The 24,013-nt window shown below is 43.2% G+C and overlaps 1 protein-coding gene across 1 annotated transcript in view; it reads left to right on the top strand.

The window, feature by feature from the left end:
* fndc5b (fibronectin type III domain containing 5b) overlaps positions 1-24,013 on the top strand; it is a 31,174-nt gene that overhangs the window by 6,158 nt on the left and 1,003 nt on the right. The window contains exons 2-7 of the mRNA XM_089023298.1: positions 15,358-15,524; positions 16,908-17,166; positions 18,922-19,040; positions 20,281-20,479; positions 20,672-20,761; positions 21,144-21,343. Of these exons, the coding sequence (XP_088879424.1) occupies positions 17,100-17,166; positions 18,922-19,040; positions 20,281-20,479; positions 20,672-20,761; positions 21,144-21,283 (615 nt within the window). The 5' untranslated portion in view covers positions 15,358-15,524; positions 16,908-17,099 and the 3' untranslated portion in view covers positions 21,284-21,343. The remainder of the gene's footprint in view (positions 1-15,357; positions 15,525-16,907; positions 17,167-18,921; positions 19,041-20,280; positions 20,480-20,671; positions 20,762-21,143; positions 21,344-24,013) is intronic.

Below are 24,013 nucleotides of genomic sequence, written 5' to 3'. Positions count from 1 at the left end.
GTATCCCGAGGATGAAACCTCTCCCGGGGTTTGGTGTACATTCAGTCGGGTCTTCCTCTTTTGATTTAGCGTTCATCCCTGCATGAGTGTTGGCGGGTCTCTATGTGGAAAAACACGAATATGATAGATCAATCCAATTATGCGATACTATCTTCACTAGACAACAAGACGCAGTCTCCCAAATACTCATGGGTTCATCTGGAGGATTGTAATTCTGTCTTCGAGTGCTTCAGGCTCCTTCATTCTTCAAATGAAATGTTCCTGCCTTGACTTTAACAAACTGATTAAGTAACTATTCCACTAAATCAATCGATCAATCAATCGATCAATCCAAAAAACCAACAAATAAATAAATAAATACTAATTAACTAACTAACTAACCAGCTAACTAAATAACTGACCATCTAACCAGTTAACAAAATAACCAACAAATTAACTAAATTACTAACCAACTAACCCATCAAAAAACTTATTACTCAATCAACTAACTAACCGACTCACTAACTAAAGAAATAAATAAATAGCCAATCAACAAACTGACTAATTAGTCACCTAAACAGATAACTAACAATTTTACCAACAAATTAACCAACCAACAAATTAACTAACAAACTAAGTACACAACTAAGAATTTACCCAATTAACTAACTAACAATTTACCCAATTAACTAACTAACTAACTGACTAACTACTAACTCAATCACTAACACAATAATAATTCATACATACATACACGCACATGTTTAGTTAATGCAGAATTATTGCTTTTTTGGGGGGGGGGGCGGTTCACAGAAAGAAATACACAGATAATGCATCTGTGAGGGTTTTTTTAAATCATAAAATGGTGACTGAAAGCTATTTGTGGTTAAAAGGAATCTTTGTTCCTCCTTTTAATGTTCTCAGCACTTTAAAAATAGACGACAAGCGACCTTAATTCATTAAACTGGTTTAAGGGTATCATAATCTCTTCAAAACAAAACTGATGTTTTGAAGCATTCGCCGGGGTCATGGCACAATCGTATGCATATAAATTGTGACACGTTTCTGTATATTTATATGCTACTCGACTCTCAAAATAATATTTTTTTTTTACAACAGAATTTTCATTCGGTGCCTTCCCGAATTGGGTTTTGGCATTAGGTCATGATGGATTTGTATTTAGTCAGAAATCCCTTGCAGGAACCAATAAATGTCCCTCAGTCTTATCGGATCAAAAACAAAAACGGCAAAAAAAAAAAAAAAATAACAGTAAAACCAACACATTAAAGCTTAAAGAGGAAGACTGTGAGATTTTATGTTATCATTATTAGAGCTGTAAATGATAATATAAATGTTACATTCGGAGTGACAATCTTAACAGCTGGATATTAAACAGTCCAAAAATACGATTGAATTGTTTTGATCTGTGTAATCCGTAAATTCATTTTTTAATATAGAAATAATTATTTATGATTTTAAAAAAATCTCAATTTTGTTAGAAATGTAAACAAAAAAAACACTAATACATGTCTCCCCTGATTAATTATTGGCAAAATGTCAATTTTATGCAAACCGGGGTTCTTGGCATCTGTCGAAACTAATGAATTGAACTGATGAATTTAGAAAAAATGAATTTGGAACTTGAATTGAACTGATGAATTTAGAAAAAATGAATTTGGAACTTCATCAATTCATTTTAGAAGTGAAATAAGCAATAAAGTTACTGTAGTGGATCTTTTCAAGGTCACCGTCTGGCAACACTTAAATTGGCAAATGGCAAATGTCAAATGTCAACGGTTGTTTCGCGCGTGTCAAATTTGAGTAAAAGTAACTTGTAAAAAATGATGCAGTGAACTGACGGAATTCTACCCAGCTGGGCGCTAACCTTAGCGAACGTCACACTTGACAAACGTTTGCATCATGGGGTTTCACAGTGCATAAAAAAAGAACACTCAGCCTGAGGCTAAATTCCTTTTGGCGTACACAAACAGAGAGACTTTTGTTGTTTTCCGCGTTTTCATTCATGCGTGACAAAATATGGAACATTTTTGCCACAGACAGCAAAGGCTCATGGGAGCCGCCTCCCCTCTCACCTTTGCAAGACTTTTCCAAGCGTTCGCATTCATTTTTAATGCTCGAATGCCTTTGGCTTGACTATCTCATTATCATGTGACAAATATTAAAAGCAAAAAGCAATCTTTTTTTAGTTTATTTTTAATAAATAAGAGCAGAAGACTTCTTACTACCTTAACGAGGAAAATTATACACCCCACCATCCCGCCAAGAATACATATTCAACTGTATATGAGCTGGATTCTTGACGTTATATTTCACAGCTCTCAAAGCAAATAACCCGTTTTTCACCCAATTTCTCCGCTTGCCATATCCCATCTCTGCCAATATTTAAAAATGCACATTTTGTCTCACCAAGAGTGAAGGGTTCAACCCCATCTTAACCTAAGACAAATAAATAAAATGTCCTGTGGAGAGACACAAACTATAAACATTAAAGGGTATCTTGAGGCCGAATAAATAAATACATTAAGACATAAATACATCAATAAATCCATAAAATACATAAATACATACATAAATAGATACATAGATAAATAAATAAATACATATATTTAAAAAAAGCTGAGACATCTTCTGAATAGAGGAAAAAGAATTCCACCTATGAATCAGAGCGACTTGATTAAATTACCTTAAATGAGAGCTCGAGGGTTCTATTTGCGATATGTGCTTGCAGATTTCGGAATTTTAACATGATTTGCGTAACACGTTGCTCATGCTCTCTTGACTTGGGAAAAAAAAGAGCATGCAGCAAGTTTCCTGTTGCATATTTTTTTTATGAGGCGGCGCTCGTGTTGTTGAACATGAAAAGGTCATTTTTTACTCCCGTTCTGCTCCGCAGGAAGCAGGCGGTTTCGGCGGTAGGGTTTCAGCGCTCGCGCAAAGGGGGATTGGCCACCTGGACGTTTGCCAAAGCGTTTGGAATAAACACGCTTAAGATTTCTAGGAGATTGTTTTTTTTTTTTTTTTTTAATGTTGCGATCCAGGCTAATTTTTCTGGGTCATGAATTCGGGGTGTTGCGAGTGGTTAACTTTCAGTGTTTAGGCATTAACCCATTTTTTGGTTTGTTTTTCTTCCGTCAGATGACCTTTTGTTACCGTACTTTAGAATTGAGATCTTGTTCGGCGTTTCACTCATGTGATCGGTCACAGTTGAGCCTTTTGTTTCCTGTCAGGTGCTGAACTCATTCACGAATTTATTCGGAAATTGAAAATATGAGATAGAACGCCATTCCCGAATTTGTTTGGGTTTTGTTTTTTCATACTTGGGTGCCGATAAAGCGCTGGCCATGGCCTCTAGAATTTTTTTTTCTTTTCCACAAGGGGCAGCATTTCCCTTTTTTCCATCTTAGTGTTTTGTTTCTGCTTCTGCTGTTATTAAAGTGGTATCTAAACCAATATGTATGTATTGCATTGTATTTTGGACGGCCACCCTCATTTAAAGCTCATATAACTCCAGAGCCCTATCATTTAGGAATTAACTCTTTTTTCCTGATGGAAGAAGAGAGTGTAAGGTTTCTTACACGCTTTCTTACACAGAAGAGTACGTTGTGGAAAAAAATTCCGTTCTTGAGAGGCACGTGTTGATCTCAGGGAAGGCAAGTCTTGTGGTGATGGTGTCACAAGATATTCAATAGTGATGGGGCTGAGGGGGAGGGGTGTTGGAGGACTTTGGTGACGCAACAACAAGCAGAAAATTGGGTCACTGGGAAAAGCCAGTGTTGTCTGCGATGTGTCGATGCAGCTATCCGGTCATATTCCCCATCATGCCATTTGAATATGACAACTATTGACGTTAAAGGGACTCCACTCTCATCAGAATCAGAATCATCTTTGTTTCCGGTAGAACACGCTGCACAAGTATCGTCAGTATCATCATACAGTTCCATTTGGGCTACTGTTCAGAGAGTTAATGGCTTGGGGGAAGAAGCTGTTTAAATGTCTGTTGCATTTGGTGCGCATGGATCGGTAGCGCCTGCCTGAGGGGAGTAGCTGGAAAAGGTGGTGGGCAGGTTGCGGAGGGTCCATTAGGATTTTCCGCACCCTAGTTTGGATTCTTGCAGTGTGCAAGTCCTCGAGAGTGGGTAGGGCGGTGCCAATGATTTTTTTCCGCCGTCCTGACCGTTGAATCATTCGTCAATATGCCCCCAATTGGCCGTTTAATATTTTTCGGCAAAGCAGCAGAGACCCCGATCTATCGTTTCAACCTCTGCGCTTTTGTTCGGACGGAAGACATTTTCATTTTCACCCCAGCTTTGTAATACAAAATACATTGATGAGATTTAAATAATGAATGGTGTTTTTCATGTTTATTGCATCAAACAGCATATTTATCAAACGGACGAGGCAATTTAAAATGATATCGTCATTTTCGAGTGTCGAGTGTCACCCATGCGTGATGCCGGGCGTCTCTTTGCACGCTCCGCAAAATTCTGAGCTGATTGAAAAGCATCACTGAACACCAAGAGTGTGATTGTGCTTACATTCCAGATTAAAAAAAAAACGAGATTTGTCCTTCATTAGTGCCAGGATGCTGTGTGAATTGTATATCTAAACGCTAAGCGCATGCGTTTGTGTGTGTGTGTGTGTGTGTGTGTGTCGGGTCACACAAGAGGGCAGAGTCTTGCTGTACTTGATTGAAAGCGGCAGTTCATTTCAGAGCCTCCCACTGAGATTAGCGATGGGAGAGCAGGAGGGGAAAAAAGGGCTCAAGGTTAGCGAGCCGGACATGGGTACAGTATAAAACGGCAACATAACAACGGAAACACTTGTCGGGCGATCTTCCGGCCATCGTTCGGTATATCGGTTTCTCCTCGAAGCTAACGTCGCTCGGTTTTGGGCTTGGCTGTCGGAACAGGCGAGAGGTGTAATTTCTTGTTTGGATCCATTTCCAATCTTGTTCAGGGCTGGAAGGTGTCAGTGAACATAAGCCGCCGCCTCCCTCCGATGCCCACGGTGTTTCTCACCTTGAATAACTGGCCCAAGAGAATGAAAATGCTGGTTTCCATGGCAACAGCGCCCTCCGAGAGACTCCGTACGTGCTGCCAAATTTGTAAATGTGAAGGATGCGTTTGCAAAATATGCTCGGGATATCATGTCATTAAAGGACAACCGACGTCTCTGGAACAGTTGTGTCCATAATTTGTAAAATGGCTTCAAATGACTTCTACTGAGCGTATTTTACAAAGATTCCACTGCATATAGCTGTATTTTACGTTTTAAGACTCGCGCTGAATATTCCGGAAGTCTTGTTTTTGAGTTGGTGACGCGTCCGTACGTGACGTCACTGAAGGAACGCCCCTGACCTGTCGGTCGGTCGGTCGGTCAGTCGGACGATCTGTCCGTCCGACGATCTATCGGTCGATCTATTAAGCCACCTCAACAGTTTTCAGAATCTCTCTCATATTCGCATTACAGTTTTGGACAGCCCACTAAATCTCTCAGATGTAAAACCCGCCGCCAGGTCTTGTAAACTGTCCCCAAAGGTCAGAAATACCCCAATCTGTGTGCGAGTCTGTTCAAATCAAACACATTTTAATTTATATTGTGGTCAAAAGCCGCCTGGCAACTCATCGATGCATCTTTGAAGTGACTGCATCACGCCAGTCAGCGATAGTCAGGGAAAGATACTCTGAAAAATGAAAAATCACTCGCCGATAAGCAATACCATAAAAAACAAAACAAAAGCAATATCCCAACAAGTGCCTCAGGCTAGCGGGCTTCTTGCTTGCCGTCTTTTCTGCCCTCCCTCCTCCACACGGTGAAAAATTCATGCATGTTCCCAGCAAAGAGCTCGGCATGATTAAACATTCACATTCTTCGTCTGAAAATGGAAACTGAAATTGTGCCGCCTCGCCTCGCATCTCCGCGTGTGTGCGGCGGAGAAGTTTGGCTAACACTGAACGTCTATTTCTCCCGCCGTCCAACATTCCCAGCCATTTAATGCTTTATTCATGATGATGATTAGTTTTTTTTTTTTTTTTAATTTTGCGTAAGTACCGATTAAAACGTCAACACTTGCTAACCGTTCGCCGTCGTGCGTGCTGTTAAATATTTGCCAGAATATTTTCAAGGGCTTGAAAATATTGACAGTTATTTTGACTTTTTTTTCCTACTTGAGGGAAGTTGTTTATTTTGGAGACAAAACAACTCACGAAAACTAGTTTGGAAGAAAAATCACAGATCGCGCAATTAGTTAAAGATACCAAATGAAGGAGCTGCTGTCAAGGCAGCCATTTTCGCAGCGCCATCTTGAAGTGAAAAAAAAAAAATAAAAAAAATTATAAATAATGTGACACACCACAAAAGACACGGCCTTCAATCTATAGCAGTTTTAGATGAAAGAGGAGAGGATCGAAGTGTCCTTTACACCAGTGGATCAGGGACGTCATGGTATTCCACCATGACGTCCCTGACCCACTGGTCCACCTCTGCTGCAAGCTAAATGTTGGGGCAATCATGGAGCTGTAGCATCCATTGACGAAAAGAGATTGTCTCACATCTCCTGTCCCACGTAAATCCGCTTCAATTCCAAGCCGTGACAGTTCCAAATACGCATCGGCACTGTTGTTTTGATGTGGTTATATTTTATTTCGTTTTGATTTATTTATTTATTTATTTATTTATTTCATTGCATCATTATTTTAAAGTGCTTCAGATTTTTTTTTTTATATATGTTGGCTCATTCGATGCCTCGCGCTGCGTGCAGCTGAATAAAAGAATGGCAGTATTATGCGGGAATTTCCCCTCTTACACAACATGATTTGAAAAGTGGCCGGGGTCAAACAAGTTACCCGACCAAAATTCCCTTTCAACATTTGTTTAGAGACAACAACAAAAAAATGTACCAAGACCCAAAAGGCCAAAAAGCAACAATGAGTTTAGTTGTGTGTTTTCACCGAAGACAAAATGACCGTGTTATTGCATCCAAGTGAGCCGGTCTCAAAAGCCACTTTCATTATTGCGGACAAGGCCTCTGTAATTTTATTGGAGCTGCTTCCACACACACAACAAAGCGGCAAATCTCTCTCGGAGGGCATGCAGCAGCCTGTTTTCCGGCTCTCTCTTTGGAGTTGTTGAAAATGGACGACGACACACACGGAAAATAGAAAAATGATTTGTTGACAGTAAATCCGCAGATCTAATAACGGCAGATGGCCGTCACGTACTTTATGTCAGGTTCATTTCACAACCTGAAAATGGGACGTCGCTCTATTTTTTTTCCGTGTTGAATCATCCTGTCGTAGTTTCACCATTAAATAGAACCAATAGCCGCCATGTGCTTGGCTCCGACAAATGATTCAAATTTAGCATCTAGCTGAACATTGAAAATATGCAAATGGTTGATTATTATGATTATTTTTGGCAACCTCGAATGTCCTTCTCGAGTGACAATCAGGACCCCCAGAATATCGAGTTTAAGGTCTACATAAACATTCAATGCAGTTTAGAAACCTTAGACTCTTTTCATTCATCAGAAAAAGAGTTAATTCCTAAATTATAGGGGTCTGGAGTTATTTGATTTTGAAATGGGGACGGATGTGCAAAATACAATACTATAAATATTGAATTACATAGCGCTTTAACAACAGCTGAATCTGTAATAAAGCGCTAGCATACGAATGCTGCCCCCTCGTGGAAGGAAAAAAACATTCCCAGTGGTCTGACCAGTGCTTTAAGGGCACCCCCCCCCCCCCCAAGAAAAAACAAAACTCCAAAAAATTCGGGAATGGCGCTCCACGTTATACTTTTAAATCCCTAAATAAATTTGGGAATGGCAGCGAATGAGTTAAAAGGGGAACCTGCAGCCAAATATTTGGCATTTGTTGGCCGTGTGAAGATTTGTAAGGAATCGGTTAATCTCTAAACCGCTCAGAGGCGTTCATCAGGGTGCCGTTTAAATCTCGATGTTGATACGCGGGCTGCAATCGTCTCAGATTACCCCGAATTAAGACAAGCGTTGAGGATTTTTAATCTCTTCCAGGTGCTAGACGCTGGATGACTGCATAAACATTAGCGTTGATATTTTGGCTGCGCAAAAAAAAAAAAAAGACAGTAAACGCAAAGTGCTAATCCCGCCGGAAAAGGGCAAGCCATCCGAGGTCGTGAAAAACTCATAAACGTATAATAATGGTGCAACATAAATCAAAGTTAGCGCCTGCGATGTCGGCCGCGAGTGGCCTCGTAATCTCCCCCCCCCCCCCCCCGTCGCTGCAGTTTACGGAGTAGCGCGTTGCAGCTGAAGGCGGCGGTGAATCGAGCACTGTGACGCGGAGAAAAGGGCGCCATTGTTTGACGGCCGCCTGGAACAATAGGCGCTCTGTCGGAGCGGATCATCTGTTTTCTTGGCGACTTGGCCCGCTAATAGAGCGATTTATGCGCTGTAAATGGGCTGCAGACGGGTCGGCGACTGCGTGTGTGATGGGGGGAGCAGGGTTGGAGTAGGGGGGGGGGGGGGTCGTAATCATTTTTTTCAAATTGGGGGGGATGGGGGATGATAGCTTGTAGGATGTTGTCACACTTATCTGCGGTACAAGAACACGGATTACGGCTTTTCCTAACACCACTTTTTCATTTTTATACCCACCCCAAACCAACACCTGATCGTAACATTTTTAGGGGCCATAAATCGTACGTGAAGCCCATTCAGGTGTTACAGTTGATATCAATCGCGGAAGCATTGGTTTAAAATCACAATTTTTTTTTCATAACGTCGCATTTTGGCCGATTCAAATTGAGGGGTGAAAACCGAAGAGCCAGGCTTCGATTGGACGAGGATGTTTCTGCGATATCTGGAGCTCAACTCTACTTTTGACGATCGTGTGAGGAATCGCGATTGACGAGGAACGGCGAGAGGCAGAGATTAAAGGGAAACAAAGGGCGAGGGAAAGAGACAGAGAGAGAATGAGCTCGCGCCCAACATTTTCCAGGTCAGCCCAAATGCCCTGGGCTCAACTCACGGCCAGTCTGTTACTGTTTTTCTTCTCCCTTTGTCGACCCGACCCCCCCCCCGCCCTCCCCCCTCCTCGTTTCCCTCTCTCCCTCCGCTCTAACACTCTCGCCCAGGGGCAAAGTCGAGCTGCGATAGGATTCAGCCGTTGCCACAGAGACGGGAGAGACATCGCTACCATAGCAACACAGCATCGCTTGCTCAAGCGGAGATGTGTGTCTTTCGCCCGCGCTCGTCACGTACACCTGATCCTCTCTCCTGTCATTTTCGGGCCGCTTTTAGCGTATAACGCGTATTTTCACAATTACAGCTTTTTTGTTGATATTTGTATTTGGCTGTTGCCGCCCACGTCAAATGATTAAAGGGTTGCCGGCAGACAAAAGCGCGGTAATTGAAGCGCTCGCACGGGCCAGGCGCTGGCTGACTCGACATGTCGCCTTTCACGGCGTCAAAAAGAGGAAAGTATTTGGATCGAATGAACCGGCCTCAATTACCCTCTCGATAGATCGCGGCAGTGAATGCCGCTGATTATCCGTTGAAGTGCTTTTCACCTCTGTGCCAAGAAATATCTGCCAATCACAGAACGTTTAGCAAGAATAATTTCTCAATTACAGACAACTAAGTGCTTTTGATTGACCGTATTTCTTACCATGTATGTGTGTATATGTATATGTGTATATGCATTTATGTATATATATTTATGTATGTGTATGTGTATGTGTATGTGTACGACTGTACGCGTACGTGTATATGTATACATACATATATGTATGGATTGGATTGGATTTGCCTTTATTAGTCTCTCAGTGGAGAAATTTACATTTCACGACGGTATGACATGTATATACAGTAAAGTCTCGTTATATTGATATCGGACATATCGATAGTCCCGGTTATATCGATATTTTTTCGGACTGCCTTGAATATCGATATAACGAGACTTTACTGTATTATATTTTATTATATATATGTATGTGTATATATATATATATATATATATATATATATATATATATATATATATATATATATATATATATATATATCCAGTCGATCAGGTGTATGTAAATGAGAGAGAGAGACATGGATATAGATAGATATACATATATAGATATATCTCCAAGGTTCTGTAATTGAAGTTTTTTTATTTTTTTTCTTCGAGAGAAATGTTTGCTCATATGAAATGCAGTTTTTTTCCTCTTATGTTGTATACGTGCTATATATAATATATGAGGAGTGTTTTTCTTGACCAGCTTCATGTTTAAAGTGCCTCGAGAACCTAAATATAGTAACTACAACTGACCTGACTATTCATCTGAATGTAATCCCCTCAAACTGGACTGAATTGTGAAAAGAAAACATTCTGAGTGAGCAAAAATATGTTTTTACAAGAAAAATCAGGTGCACCTGATTGGCAATCGGTATCAACAGAAACGTGAGCCACCTGAATTTTATCCATCCATCACCCCGTAGGCGCCGAATGCCTTAATTGCTTTTGCCAGATTGTCAAAACTCGCCAAATTAGCACAGTTTGATCCAGATTCTGTGAACCGACTTTTGTTCGTCGCACACGTCCGTCACCGGTGGTCAGATGAGGTGCGACGTGTGTACGCTCGATGCATGTTGCCACGTCGACCGCAAAGCGTGACAGTCGATGGGAAGTTGCTCCGAGGGGGCGCTGGGCGAAAAAAGCTCACACCAACGGGACACTGAATTTATCGATTATTTATATGGCTGTCAAGGACTTTCAGCGTCACACACGGCGGCTCGCCGTGCGCACGTGTACGTGCGGCGCGGGAGGGTTAAAAGCGGCCGAGGAGGCTTGGCGTCGGCTGCACGTTCCGAAGCTCAAAGCTCAAACTGGTTGATTAGCTTGGAGCTTGTCATCGTGTCATCAAGTGTGCACTGACAAGCCCTGTGGATGCAACACACACTCAGGTGATGCCGGAAAGGTCGACTTTCTCTGTCACTTCATATTCCATCAAGCCCGGAGCCTTTTGCTTCATCAAACACTCTTTCTTTCCTTCGACTTGATCAAGTTGAGAAGTTTGGTCACGCGTGTTCCTGTGATGGACTGGATTCACTTTCATGACATTGCGATGACCCGTAAGGGGCGCTTACATGCTTGGGAATCCATTCAAATTTTAGTCATGACATGCGATTTTGCAATATTTTACCATTCGGTTTACAAAAATGTAGCTTTCTAATTATTGTTATTTCTGCACTAATATTTGTGATAATACACATACTGTCTAGATAGATAGATAGCTAACTAGCTACATAGATATAAGGGCACATTTTGGATTGAATTGGATTAGCCTTTATTCGTCTCGCAGTGGAGAAATTTACATTTCACAGAAGCAAAGTGATGAAAGTAAGAGTAAAGGAAAGGAAGAAGTAGAAAAAAAACCAAAATATAGGAGCTGCAATAAAGGCAGCCACTCCCGCGGCACCATCTTGAAATACAAAAACAAACAAAAAAACAAATAATGTGACACAACACAAAGGACACAAGTGGCTTAAATCACTTTCTGCACCATATTTGTTGCAGGAAGCAGTTTTAGATGAAAGAAGAGATGATCAAAGCGTCCTTTTCACCAGTGGATCAGGGACGTTATGGTGGAATGTGCTTAATGTTGAAAGCGAACATGAAGCTGTAGGTAGCATCCATTGACTCAGAGATCGTCTCACATTTCCTGTCCCACGTAAATCCGCTTCAATTCCAAGCCGCAACACTCCTTTCTTATCATCGCGGGCCCCTATAGCCATGTATTCATGGAGCCGCAGAAATATGAAAAATATGATCAAATGCTGACAAAGTCGAGCATTTAATATTCATCTTGAGCTAACTATTTTTCTTTCCGAAAGTTATTTCAGTGTGTTAGCGAATTAACCGCTCGCAGGTTAGCTCTTTCCCATCATGCCGTGCACTCCCTCCATTACACGTAAATGACAACACACACGCTTAAACCCCCTGTCACGCACCTAAATAAAAATCCACCAACCATACCGGATGTGCATCATCGGTTGTCATGGCCACCGGGGAATATTCTTGATGGTTGCCAAGGTAACAGCTTGGGCGACACTTCGCCAGCCTGTCACCGATCAGGTCTGAGGACAGCAGAGAGCCCGTGATTAATGTTTTGTGTGTGTGTGTGTGTGTGTGTGTGTGTGTGTGTGTGTGTGTGTGTGTGTGTGTGTGTGTGTGTGTGTGTGTGTGTGTGTGTGTGTGTGTGCGCGCATGTGTGTGTGTGTTGGGGGGAGTGCACGGTGGGGTGGGGATGATGCCTGATGGAGATTGGAGCCATGTTGAAAGTATACAGTGGCTATATTAGTGTATGTGTGAGAGGAGGGTGCCCAGGGGGAGGGGGTGTTGAGTGGTTGGAAGAAGTATGCATCCGTGTGCTGGTATGTGTGGCGGAGATGCGGGATGATTGTGATGCGTATCCATGCATGCACCATTCATGCCAACAGACAAGTGGGGGGGAGAACGGGAAGCAGTTGCCATGGTGACACCATCAGAAATCTGCTTTCGCCTTCAACGTTTGGTCTCCGCTGCATGACACCAAAGATACCTGTACTCATTTACACATACACTAAGTCATCTTTTTTTTTTTTGATGTGGTGCTCTCACTTGTTTTTTTTTTCCATTTTTTTTACATTTTACGTATTTATTAATTTATTTATTTAACGTCGTCTTTCTGTTTCGCTCTCTCACTTCTCCTGCCCTATATTCATACAATAATCTGGTCCAGTCTGTCTTCTTGTCTGACTCCAATAATCTTGTCAGGACAGATGGAACAACCGCCCCACATACACACACACACACACACACACACACACACACACACACACACACACACACACACACACACACACACACACACACATACATGCACAGCAGCTGCATCTGGAGCAAACTTGAGCTTATATGATTGAATGACAAACATTCAGCAAAATAAATGAAATGACACTTTTACTTTTATTTTTTGGAGAGCTGAGAGATTCATTTAGACAAATTTCAAAATAGAAATAATTGATATTTTGGATAATAATGTCAAATTTGATTTGTCGGCATACTGTATCTTTACTAATCAATCGCCCATGCGCTGATCCAATATCGATGACTGCTCCAAAACTGTTCGATACAAAAGGCATTTCTGAGTTTTATCTACCTGTGTTTGCCCGATTCCCCCCCCCCCCCGCTCCTTCCTTCCCCGGCTCAAAACCCCTCGGGGCTTTCTTTCCGCTCGGAGAGATGACAGAAAAATGAAATATGAGCAAGCACTGGCACGGGATATCGATGGCGTATGAAACGGGTGCTGATGGATCAGGGCCTACGTGATGAACCTGTCAGAGAGAGACGAGGGATGCTCAGGGGGGAAATGACGGTTAAAAGATAAAATTAAATTAAATAAAATGCAGGTCAGAGTGTAATTATTTTTTAGGGCCTAAATTTGATCATTCAAGTTCATTTGCCGCTCATAGCTTATGCTAAACTAGCATGATCTTAATTAGCGCTCACTGAGGTCTACATTTCGACTCCTATTTTAAATACAATCTATGGGACCTCAAATAAATATTTTCCTAACAAGCACTTTCCAAAAGTCGCACCCGATTTTCAGTGTCCAGACATCCGGCATGTTTAATCAGAGTCACACAATCCGCGCAAAGCAATCCCACGGCGAGCGCCGCGCTGGGCGTCATAAAACAACGGGACGTTTGAGCCTTAATCAGCGGGACTGCAGCTTGGTGTGATGCATGTGATGCTGAAAATAATAATAATAATAAAATAGCATGAGTTGTTCAGAAAATTGCTGGTCACATTCCATTTGGCTTGTCGAGGGAGAGTGAGCGCAGCTGTGGATGATGTTTTCCCCAATGGAGAAGCGCGGCACTGTTAAAATTTGCAAGGAGTGAGTCAGCGTCGCCCGCATAACATTCTTCCAGAAAATTATCACAACCCAAAATGCACCCTCGTTTTTTACAAGCGACTCCGTCTCAATACGTGTTACGAAATTGACTGTCGAGAGCAAAAAAAAAAACACTGTTGTCTTTCAGTGACGCTTCCAGTGTGGCTCGAATGTCTTGATACCACCTACTCATGCTAAATGCTAAGCTAATGCTAAATTGGCATCGTTTATTTTCCCCAATTCCGGCACAGTTGGCGAACCCCATTTTGAGGCGTGATCGATCCATTTCACCACACTGACCGCTGCGGACTGGTGGAAGCCAAAATGGGATCCATCTGTTGCTCTCTAATGGCAACTAGCGGTGCAATTAGCGCCCAAACCGGGTCGCCGGGTTTGATACCCCATTGACGGATGATGGATGGATGGATAAACGGACAGTTGGATGGATGAGTGTGGGGGAAATAAGGAACGCAGGCAGCAGCAAGATGGAGGGGCGAGTTCATATTGGGGAGGAGAGAGAGGGGGGGGGAGTCGGCGGCGGGGGGGTTGAGGGAGGGGGTGAAGAGACGAGGCTACGTGACGTTTGTTTCCATGGTGATGGTCTCCAGCACGTAGGGAGATGGTGTTTAAAAATGCACGAGTGCATTTGTGTTCGGGTTTGTGTGATGGCATTTTTTGTCAATAAATAACGCGATACCCCCCCCCCCCAACCCCAACCCTACCACCCCCTGCTGGAATGACGGTAAATAAGGTTTGCTGTTATTGATCCAGGAGTTGTTTTCTGGCAGGCTTCAGTGGTGTATTTTACATCATGCAGAGAGGGTGCACAATATGTAAAAGGTTGCGGCTTGTTGGAGGCTGATAGGTGGAGTTGCATGGCGTGTGTGTGATTGACACCACAATTATGCGCCTGTTTACATCCTGGAATTGTGCACCCTGTTCATGTTGAATTTATTTTTTTGTGAAGAAACAAGCTGATATCTGCGCGGGGCGTGACCGGCATGGCGAGAAGATTCTGACTGTCGCGCCGGGCCCACTGAGCTGGAAGATGAGGACGGGTGGAGGGAGGCATGGCTGGGAAAGAACGATGTATTTTTAAGGCGACACTGCCCCCTGGTGTTACTACCTATGTTGTTTTTTTTAATAGTACTACTGTTACAGTGATACCTCAGTTTACGAACTTAATTGGTTCCCAGAAAGTGCGTTCCCAAACATTTATTTCCCATAAGAAATCATCAAAATGAGAATAATCCGTTCCCAGGTCCCCATAAATTTTTTCTACTAAATAAGCCTTAAAACTACACAAAATATAACTTGTTTTATGAATAATAAACATGCTATTGGGTTGAAATTAAAGACGTAAACTGCACTGTATAATAAAGTCGTTTTATTTACCTTTTTGATGGTCGATATAGTTTCCTCTTGTATATATTTTTTCCACAGATTTCAAATTTACACAGTGAGCTCTGCGCAATACAAAATTATGGACAATAGAGGGTGCCATCGCTTCACTACTTCAGTCCAAACCTGCTGCGAATGTTGCTTCAAAAGTCTGGTTGGCCATGCAGGGGTCAAAGTTCACAGCAATGGCTGCATTCTGTCACTTACAGGTAGGCCTTGAAAATGCCATGAAATCACGTTATCATAATGTATAAATTGATTTATTAATGTTTAAATTAATTCACAAATCTGAAAATGAAAACGGATTGTGCCGTGATGTGTGTCGAATGTGATCAGGACCACCGCATTGTGCCCTTTGGCGTGACATTGGAAAGACGTTGGCAGCCGGCACTCGCACTCCCCTGCTGTTGTGATTCGTGAAAAAGAGACGGAAGGCGCAGAAAGGGCGCGCGTCACGTGGTTCACCTGTCAAACAGGACATCTGGTTGGCCCGAGCCTTTTGTTTGCCAATCGGCCTCGACAATTTTGTCTTTCTCGGCTCCGCGAGCGTGCGCTTGTGTCTTATGACGCTGCACGGCTGTCCGCCGTCACGCTATAGCCTTCCAAAATGGCTTCCAACGGGAGGAATGAAAGATTCACTTCAGCTGTTGTGATTGCATCTGTGGCGACACCTTCCCTGAGTTCAATGAACTCACTGAATGATGGCGGCTAAAGTGAGCTGCAGGCAGAAAGATTTCCGGTTCATGTATGAACACTTGGGCCTACTATGCTACTGCCTTTTAATTTTTTGAGGGGGGGTAAACAAACCAACCGATGCACTGATTCATGACTTTGTGAGATAATGCGATAACAACAACTCCTTTATTCCGCTCACACACCCGCACGCCCCGCGATTGCCGATGTGTGTCCTCTACTCGTGGCGAGGACACACACCCCGAGCGATGCCAACACTTTAGAACCACTTAGGGAAATAAGCCCTTGCCTCCTTGTCACTTTTTTTGCTCTCCTGTAATGCCACAGGGCGGCTTTTGCAGAACAATCGTGTCGTCAATCTCACTCTTGATGCCATGTCTTGATTTAGTCCTACGGGGGCAAATAAAAAAATATGTCTGTGAATTTACGTTTGCAAACATCCCCCATTATCCCAGCTGATGAGATGATGCAACAAAGCCGTATTTCCATGCTACCTATCCCAGTTTGACCGAGGGTGATGAAAATTGGTAGGCAAGTGTATGACCCCCCCCATAAAAAGAAAAAAATCAAGTCATGCCATATTTGCATTCACTGAGAGAGAAACGAGAGAGGGAGAAGAGGGGGAGGTAAGAAGGGGGAGATGGAGTAGCGAGGGAGGGAGTTAGAGAGAAAGAAGGGGAGAGAGAGAGATAGAGAGAGAGAGAGAGAGAGAGAGAGAGAGAGAGAGAGAGAGAGAGAGAGAGAGAGAGAGAGAGAGAGAGAGAGAGAGAGAGAGAGAGAGAGAGAGAGAGAGAGAGAGAGAGAGAGAGAGAGAGAGAGAGAGAGAGAGAGAGAGAGAGAGAGAGAGAGAGAGAGAGAGAGAGAGAGAGACTGCATCACACCACCTACAAATCCAACAGCTGGACACTCCTCTTCCTCATGATCAACCTCATCTTCCTCCTGACGGGCGAGCCTCGGTCGACATCGCCGCAGCAAACGGCTTGATCGTCAGGATGATGCGCGCGTCCCTCGAGGGACGCTCCGAATGGGCCATGCCGTGTGGAACGACACGCTAGAAAGGGAGAAAGACCAAAGACCGGGAGGCAGGAGGGATGTTTGGCTCTTTCTGGCCGTCGGTGATCCTTCTCGGCTTCCTGGACACGTCTCCCGTTGGAGCAGGTGAGAGAAAAGCCTTTCATGCATGACTCCAGCACATGTTGCTCGGGAGAACACGTGTGGAGTCATGCCTATTCAGTTTGAAAAGTGACTAATGATGTGGTTGTGTTGTAGTTTTTTTTTGGGGGGGTGGGTGTGCAATTCCCCCTTTCGGGTCAAACTGACTGTAAAGGACAAATAGTCAACCCATAGCAGCATATTACAAGCATCTTCACATATCGTGCATATATACCCCCGTATAGGTTGTAAATAAAGCAGGTGTCATAAAACTCGGATAAGTGGTGCGTGACTCGATGGGAGATGAGTACATGGTCCACGCGAGGGAGGGGGGGGGGAACCCATCAAATTACAAAAATGTCAACGGGGGGGAAACGTATTTTTCAAATAGTAACTGCTATGGGAAAAATGTAACTTTTAGTGAATTAAAAAAAGAAAAAAAATCAAACTGGAAAAGCACAACCCGGGAAGAAAATACATCTGTGTCGTGTGTGTTATGTAATGCAGTTTTCTTCTTACGCTATATCGATGGTGTTAGTATTGAACAGGGAGGGTGTGAAAAAAAGTGTCAGACAGTACATTTGTCTTTGGTGAACACCATTATCGGACCACTCATCATTGAGTGTGCAGTGTCCTGAGATGAAGTGGTCTCCATGGCGATGTCACGTGAGAAAGACAGGTGGCGGATGCACTTCGGGCAGGGAGAAGCCAAACCAAACTATTTATTTAAACTTGGAATGAATATTTGTCAAACCCAATTGATGTATTTATTATTTTTATTATTCATTATTATTATTCTATATTCTTCATATTATTAATATATACAGTAAAGTCTCGTTATATCTATCAGTTATATCGATAATACTGCTTATTACGATACTATTTCTATGAACGCAAGGAGAAAATGTACATGCCGCAGGATCGGATATATCGATAGTCCGGTTGTATCAATATTTTTTCAGACTCCCGAGAATATCGATATAACGAGACTTTACTGTATTTCCTTATCATCACGAAGGAAAAATCTTTTGAGACGATATTAGAAAGTGTCATCGAAAAAAAATATGCACCCTCTGTGTTGCATGAAGCAATTCTAGATGAAAGAGCAGAGGATCAAAGCATCCTTTTCACCAATGGATCAAGGATGTCATGGTGGAATGTGCACGTCTGCTACAAGCTGAATGTTGAAAAGCAAACATAGCTGTAGCATCCATTGATGAAAAGTGATTATCTCCTGTCTCATGTAAATCCGCTTCAATTCCAAGCTGCGGCAGTTTCACATATACAGTTCCATATACATTTATTTACTTATTGTGTGTTTTGTTTTTTTAACGACACTCTCTGATATCATCTCAACAGATTTTGCCTTCATGATTTGCCAACGTATGGTCACCGCACCGACTATAAAGAATTGTCATAAGCCCGCTGGAGCATGTTGGGCTATTATTGTTGACAATATGGCCGCCTATTAAGATGGCTTTTAGGGAACCTGCGCTGGCTGTAAAGCCGAGCGTTTAACAGCCATATGGAAATGTGTGTGCGGAAGCAGGAAGACGACAAGACTAATGAGCAAGCCGGCGCTCGCCAAAAGGTCTCGGTGTGCTTCATTACGCTGCGTATTAACGGAAATGAAAGATCGCCCCGGTGGGCAGGGGGATCATCTGACACATTGAGTGACCGTGTGGTCATATTAGCCATGAATATTACATGTCATCTGATTCAAATCATTTTTATGAATTTTTTTTGTGGGGGCGTTTTCAGACAACCTGCTGTCAGCTCCGCTCAATGTGACCATCAAGGAGATCGAGGTCAACTCGGCCGTGGTCACATGGGAGACTCCGGAGGGAGATCCGGTCATTGGATTTGCCGTCACGCAACAGGTGCGCCCCAATTTTTTTTTCCTTCATATGTAACTCTTGTAGCTCACAGTTATCAGTCCATAATTTGTAAAATCACTTTAAATGACTTCTACTGAGCGCATTTTACAAAGATTCCATATAGCTATATTTTACGTTTTAAGACTTGCGCTTAATATTTATGAAGTCTTGTTTTCAAGTTGATGACAATGCCCTAAGTCAGGGGTGTCAAAGTCATTTTTCGCCGCGGGCCACATTGTAGTTATGGTTTCCTCTCGAGGGCCGTTATGAATTTGGGGAACCCATTAGAATGTTTAAATCCCTTCAAATATTACATATAGAGCACACAACAAATTAATGAATAACTCGTTTTGAAATCTGAAGTCAAGAATAATGACTTTTATTGTGGTTGACATCCAAAAATATGAAATTTTGGCTCAGATTTTAGCAATCATCATGGAATTTAACAAGTTTGATTTGCTTTCGTGGGCCGAAAAAAATGATGTGGTGGGCCGGATTTGGCCCGCGGGCCTTGACTTTGACACATGTGCCCTAAGTGACGTCACGGAGGGAACGCCCCTGACCGAGAAAGCGACACACAATGCATTTTGGATACTTTTTTTCATCTCAAAACACCGTGTTGATCTCAAAATTAGAAGGAATAATAGATAAATAATGTGATGGTGAATCGTTGTGTGTCGCAGCCAATTGCGGTAACATGCATAAAAAAGGTGTAAGTGCACACAAATTCCCAGCGGACAAATCAGCCCATTTCCAACAGAGCTTGTGCGCCATCTTGTGCATTTTCTGGGCGCTACATTGGAGTCCAGACGGCTCGAATTGATATGGAAGGACTTCTTTAATAGATTGCAAACATTTAGTCTTTCCTCCTCAGAACTATTTGAATCATATTCATCACTGGATGAGCAACAAGAAAGCATCTTCTCCGAATCTGAACTCTCTGAAGCCATTATTTTGATTCTGGAGCAAGGCAGTTTGTGAAGGAATATCCTGGCGTGATGTCACACACAAGGGGGCGGGACTTTCTGAATCTGCCCAGTGTCGAGCTCATTTTATGGCAGTTTTGAGACACTTTAAGTCATCTTTATTGGTATTTTGCATTTGACTAAAAATATCAACCTGCATGTTTTATGTATTTTAGATGCTATAAAACATTGTTCTGATGTCAGTTAGGAAACAAAAAATGATGTCGGTTGTCCTTAAAGTCGCCTGTCGCTTCACAACGCTCACCTCGCTCTCGCAGAAAAAGGACGTGCGCACGCTACGCTTCATCCAGGAGGTGAACACCACCACGCGCTCATGTGCCTTGTGGGGCCTGGACGAGGACACCGAGTACATCGTTCACGTGCAGAGCATAAGCATGGGAGGAAGCAGCCCCCCCAGTGAGCCTGTTTTCTTCCGAACGCCCAAAGGATCCGAAAAGCTGGCGTCCATGAGTCCAGGTGAGAGATGGAAAATGGCATCATATGAACATCCGCGTGAGAGCAGAAGAAGGTTTCAAATATACTTTATATATATATATATATATATATATATATATATATATATATATATATATATAATGATCCATCATTCCAATATTTCTGTTTGAGAGTCGTTAGCGGGTTAGTCATTCCCTTGTGTGCTTTTGCCAGATGGTCTCACGCTGGAAGAAATGGGCCAGGCCGCTCAGCTGCGAGCGGGCGAGGTTATCATCATCGCAGGGGTTCTCGTCATGTGGGCAGGTAACCAAACCATTATTTTTGTTATTATTATGATTATTATTATTAGTTTTTGTAGTAGTGGTAGTTGTAGTTTATAATGTTTTTATTTCATTGTTTCACTATTTCATTATTTCATTCAAGGACGCTTTATGTTTTACTTGACTAAAAATATCATACTGCGTGTGTTGGGTATTTTAGATGCTATAAAACGTTTTTCTGATGTCAGTTAGGAAACAAAAAACTGGTCGTTTGTCCTTTAAGGTATTACAGAGGTGGACGGATGCGTCAGGTGGAACTTGGTTTTCATTGCCCACATCGCTCCTCCATCATGAATTATTCCTCTGCCTGTGTCAATCAAACGCACATAGACACACGCATGTTGAAGCCTGTTTTTTTGCTGCAGGCGTGATTGCGCTGTTCTGCCGTCAGTATGACATCATCAAAGACAACGAGCCCAATAACAATAAAGACAAGGCCAAGAACTCGTCTGAGTGCAGCACTCCCGAGCATCCGCAAGGGGGGCTCCTGCGCAGCAACGTTTAAACAGGCGCTCGCCGTCTGATTGCCCTGCAATAACGTCAAAACCGTCAAACCTCACCACAGGTGATGACTAACACTTTTAATGTTTAGGGGTTTTTTTTTGGCGATCAGCTCTGTCAACTGGTTCATGGTATTGGTGCATGGGGAAATATATATATATATATATATATATATATATATATATATATATATATATATATATATATATATATATATATATATATATATATATATATATATATATATATATATATATATATATATAAATCCCCGTCTCACCCACCATGGGTGGTGTCTGTCCCCCATTTTTAGCTCGGGCCAGGAAGCTTGAGGGTTCTGCGCAGTATCCGTGCTGTTTCCAGTACTGCGCTTTTCTGGACCGAGATATCCGATGTTGTTCCCGGGATCTGTTGCAACCACTCGTCGAGTTTGGGGGTCACTGCCCCGAGTGCTCCGACCACCACAGGCACGACTGTCACCTTTACCTTCCAGGCTCTCTCCAGCTCCTCTCTGAGCCCTTGGTATTTCTCGAGTTTCTCATGTTCCTTCTTTCTGATGTTTCCATCACTCGGGACCGCTACATCCACGACAACGGCTTTCCTTTGCCCTTTATCTATGAGCACGATATCTGGTTGGTTGGCCATTACAATCTTGTCAGTCTGTATCTGGAAGTCCCACAGGATTTTTGCTCGGTCATTCTCCACCACCTTGGGAGGTGTTTCCCATTTTGACCTTGGGGTTTCCAGTCCATACTCCGCACAGATGTTTCGGTAGACAATGCCAGCCACCTGGTTATGGCGCTCCATGTAGGCTTTCCCTGCCAGCATCTTACACCCTGCAGTTATGTGTTGGATTGTATCAGGTGCCTCTTTGCACAACCTACACCTTGGGTCTTGCCTGGTGTGGTATATCCCTGCCTCTATGGCTCTGATGTTCAGGGCCTGCTCTTGAGCAGCCAGGATCAGAGCCTCTGTGTTGTACTTTAGGCCAGCCCTCTAGCCACTGATAGGACTGTTTGAGATCAGCCACTTCAGTTATAGTTCGGTGGTACATCCCGTGTAGCGGCTTTTCCTTCCATGATTGTCCCTTTTCCAGCACTTCATCCTCTGCTCCCCATTGTCTGAGACATTCTCTGAGTACATCATCCGTTGGAGCCTTCTCTTTGATGTATACATGGAGCTTGGATGTTTCATCCTGGACACTCACTAGTCCCCGACCTCCTTCCTTACGGCTTGTGTACAGTCTCAGGGTGCTGGACATGGGATGGAACCCTCCATGCATGGTGAGGAGTTTTCGGGTCTTAACATCCGTGGTCTGAATCTCTTCCTTTGGCCACCTTATTATTCCTACAGGGTATCTGATCACTGGTAGGGCATAGCTGTTTATTGCCTGGGTCTTGTTCTTGCCATTGAGCTGGCTTCTGAGGACTTGCCTCACCCGCTGGAGGTCGTAGCGGCTTTCCTTGTTGCTAGTTTGAGGTTGCCATTGGCCTGTGGTATACCAAGGTACTTGTAGCTGTTTTCAATGTCTGCTATTGTTCCTTCAGGGAGTGAGACCCCTTCAGTGTGGACTACCTTGCCCCTCTTAGTCACCATCCGACTACATTTCTCCAGCCCGAATGACATCCCGATATCACTGCTGTAGATCCTGGTTGTGTGGATCAGGGAGTCTATGTCCCTTTTGCTCTTAGCATACAGCTTTATGGCATCCATATAGAGGAGGTGACTGATCGTAGCTCCATTTCTGAGGCGGTATCCATAGGCTGTCTTGCCGATTATCTGGCTGAGGGGGTTCAGTCCTATGCAGAACAGCAGTGGTAAGAGTGCATCACCTTGGTATATGCCACATTTGATTGACACTTGCGTTAGTGGCTTGCCATTGGCTCCAAGTGTGGTTTTCCACATCCTCATTGAGTTTGCAACGAAGGCTCTCAGGGTCCTGTTGACCTTATACAACTCCAAGCATTCAGTGACCCATGTGTGTGGCATCGAGTCATATGCTTTCTTGTAATCAATCCAGGCGGTGCACAGGTTGGTATGCCAGGGCCTGCAGTCTTGTGCGACTGTTCTGTCAACCAGCAGCTGGTGTTTGGCACCTCTAGTATCTCTACCAATGCCTTTCTGTGCTTTGTTCATGTATTGATGCGTGTGTCCACTTATCTTAGCCGCAATGATGCCTGACATGAGCTTCCATGTTGTGGAGAGACAGGTTATTGGAAGGAACTGCACCCTTTGAGGAATCCTTCATGATCAGGATTGTTCGCCCTTCGGTTAGCCATCCTTGGTGAGTCCCATCCATCAGCTACTGGTTCATTTGTGCTGCTAGGCGCTCGTGGAGAGCTGTGAGTTTCTTTAGCCCGTAGGTGTGGACCATATCCGGGCCTGGTGCCGTGTCCAGTTTTTCATACCTGAGACTCTTTCTTGTATATCTGCCACTGCGATGGTAACTGGGTTCTGCTCAGGGAGGTTGCTGTGCTTCTCTTTCAGAGTTACCAGCCATTGTGCACTGCTGTTATGTGCGACCTCCTTCTCCCATATGCCTATATATATATATAGAGAGAGAGATAAACATTATACAAATGCAATTCTGCTGACCTTTCAAGTGCATTCAAAATCATTGCATGAACAGAAATTTATCTAAAAAAAAATACCAGCCAGCACATTTTTTGGATCTACAGCATCTTGAATTTCACCCTCCCGTTTTGGGTCATAATTCTGCTATCAAGTAAAAAGA

The sequence above is a fragment of the Hippocampus bargibanti genome, linkage group LG20 (genome assembly GCF_051943395.1).
Source record: "Hippocampus bargibanti isolate YZ-2025 linkage group LG20, ASM5194339v1, whole genome shotgun sequence".
Lineage (NCBI taxonomy): Eukaryota > Metazoa > Chordata > Actinopteri > Syngnathiformes > Syngnathidae > Hippocampus > Hippocampus bargibanti.
This window is presented reverse-complemented; position numbering and strand designations above follow the sequence as displayed.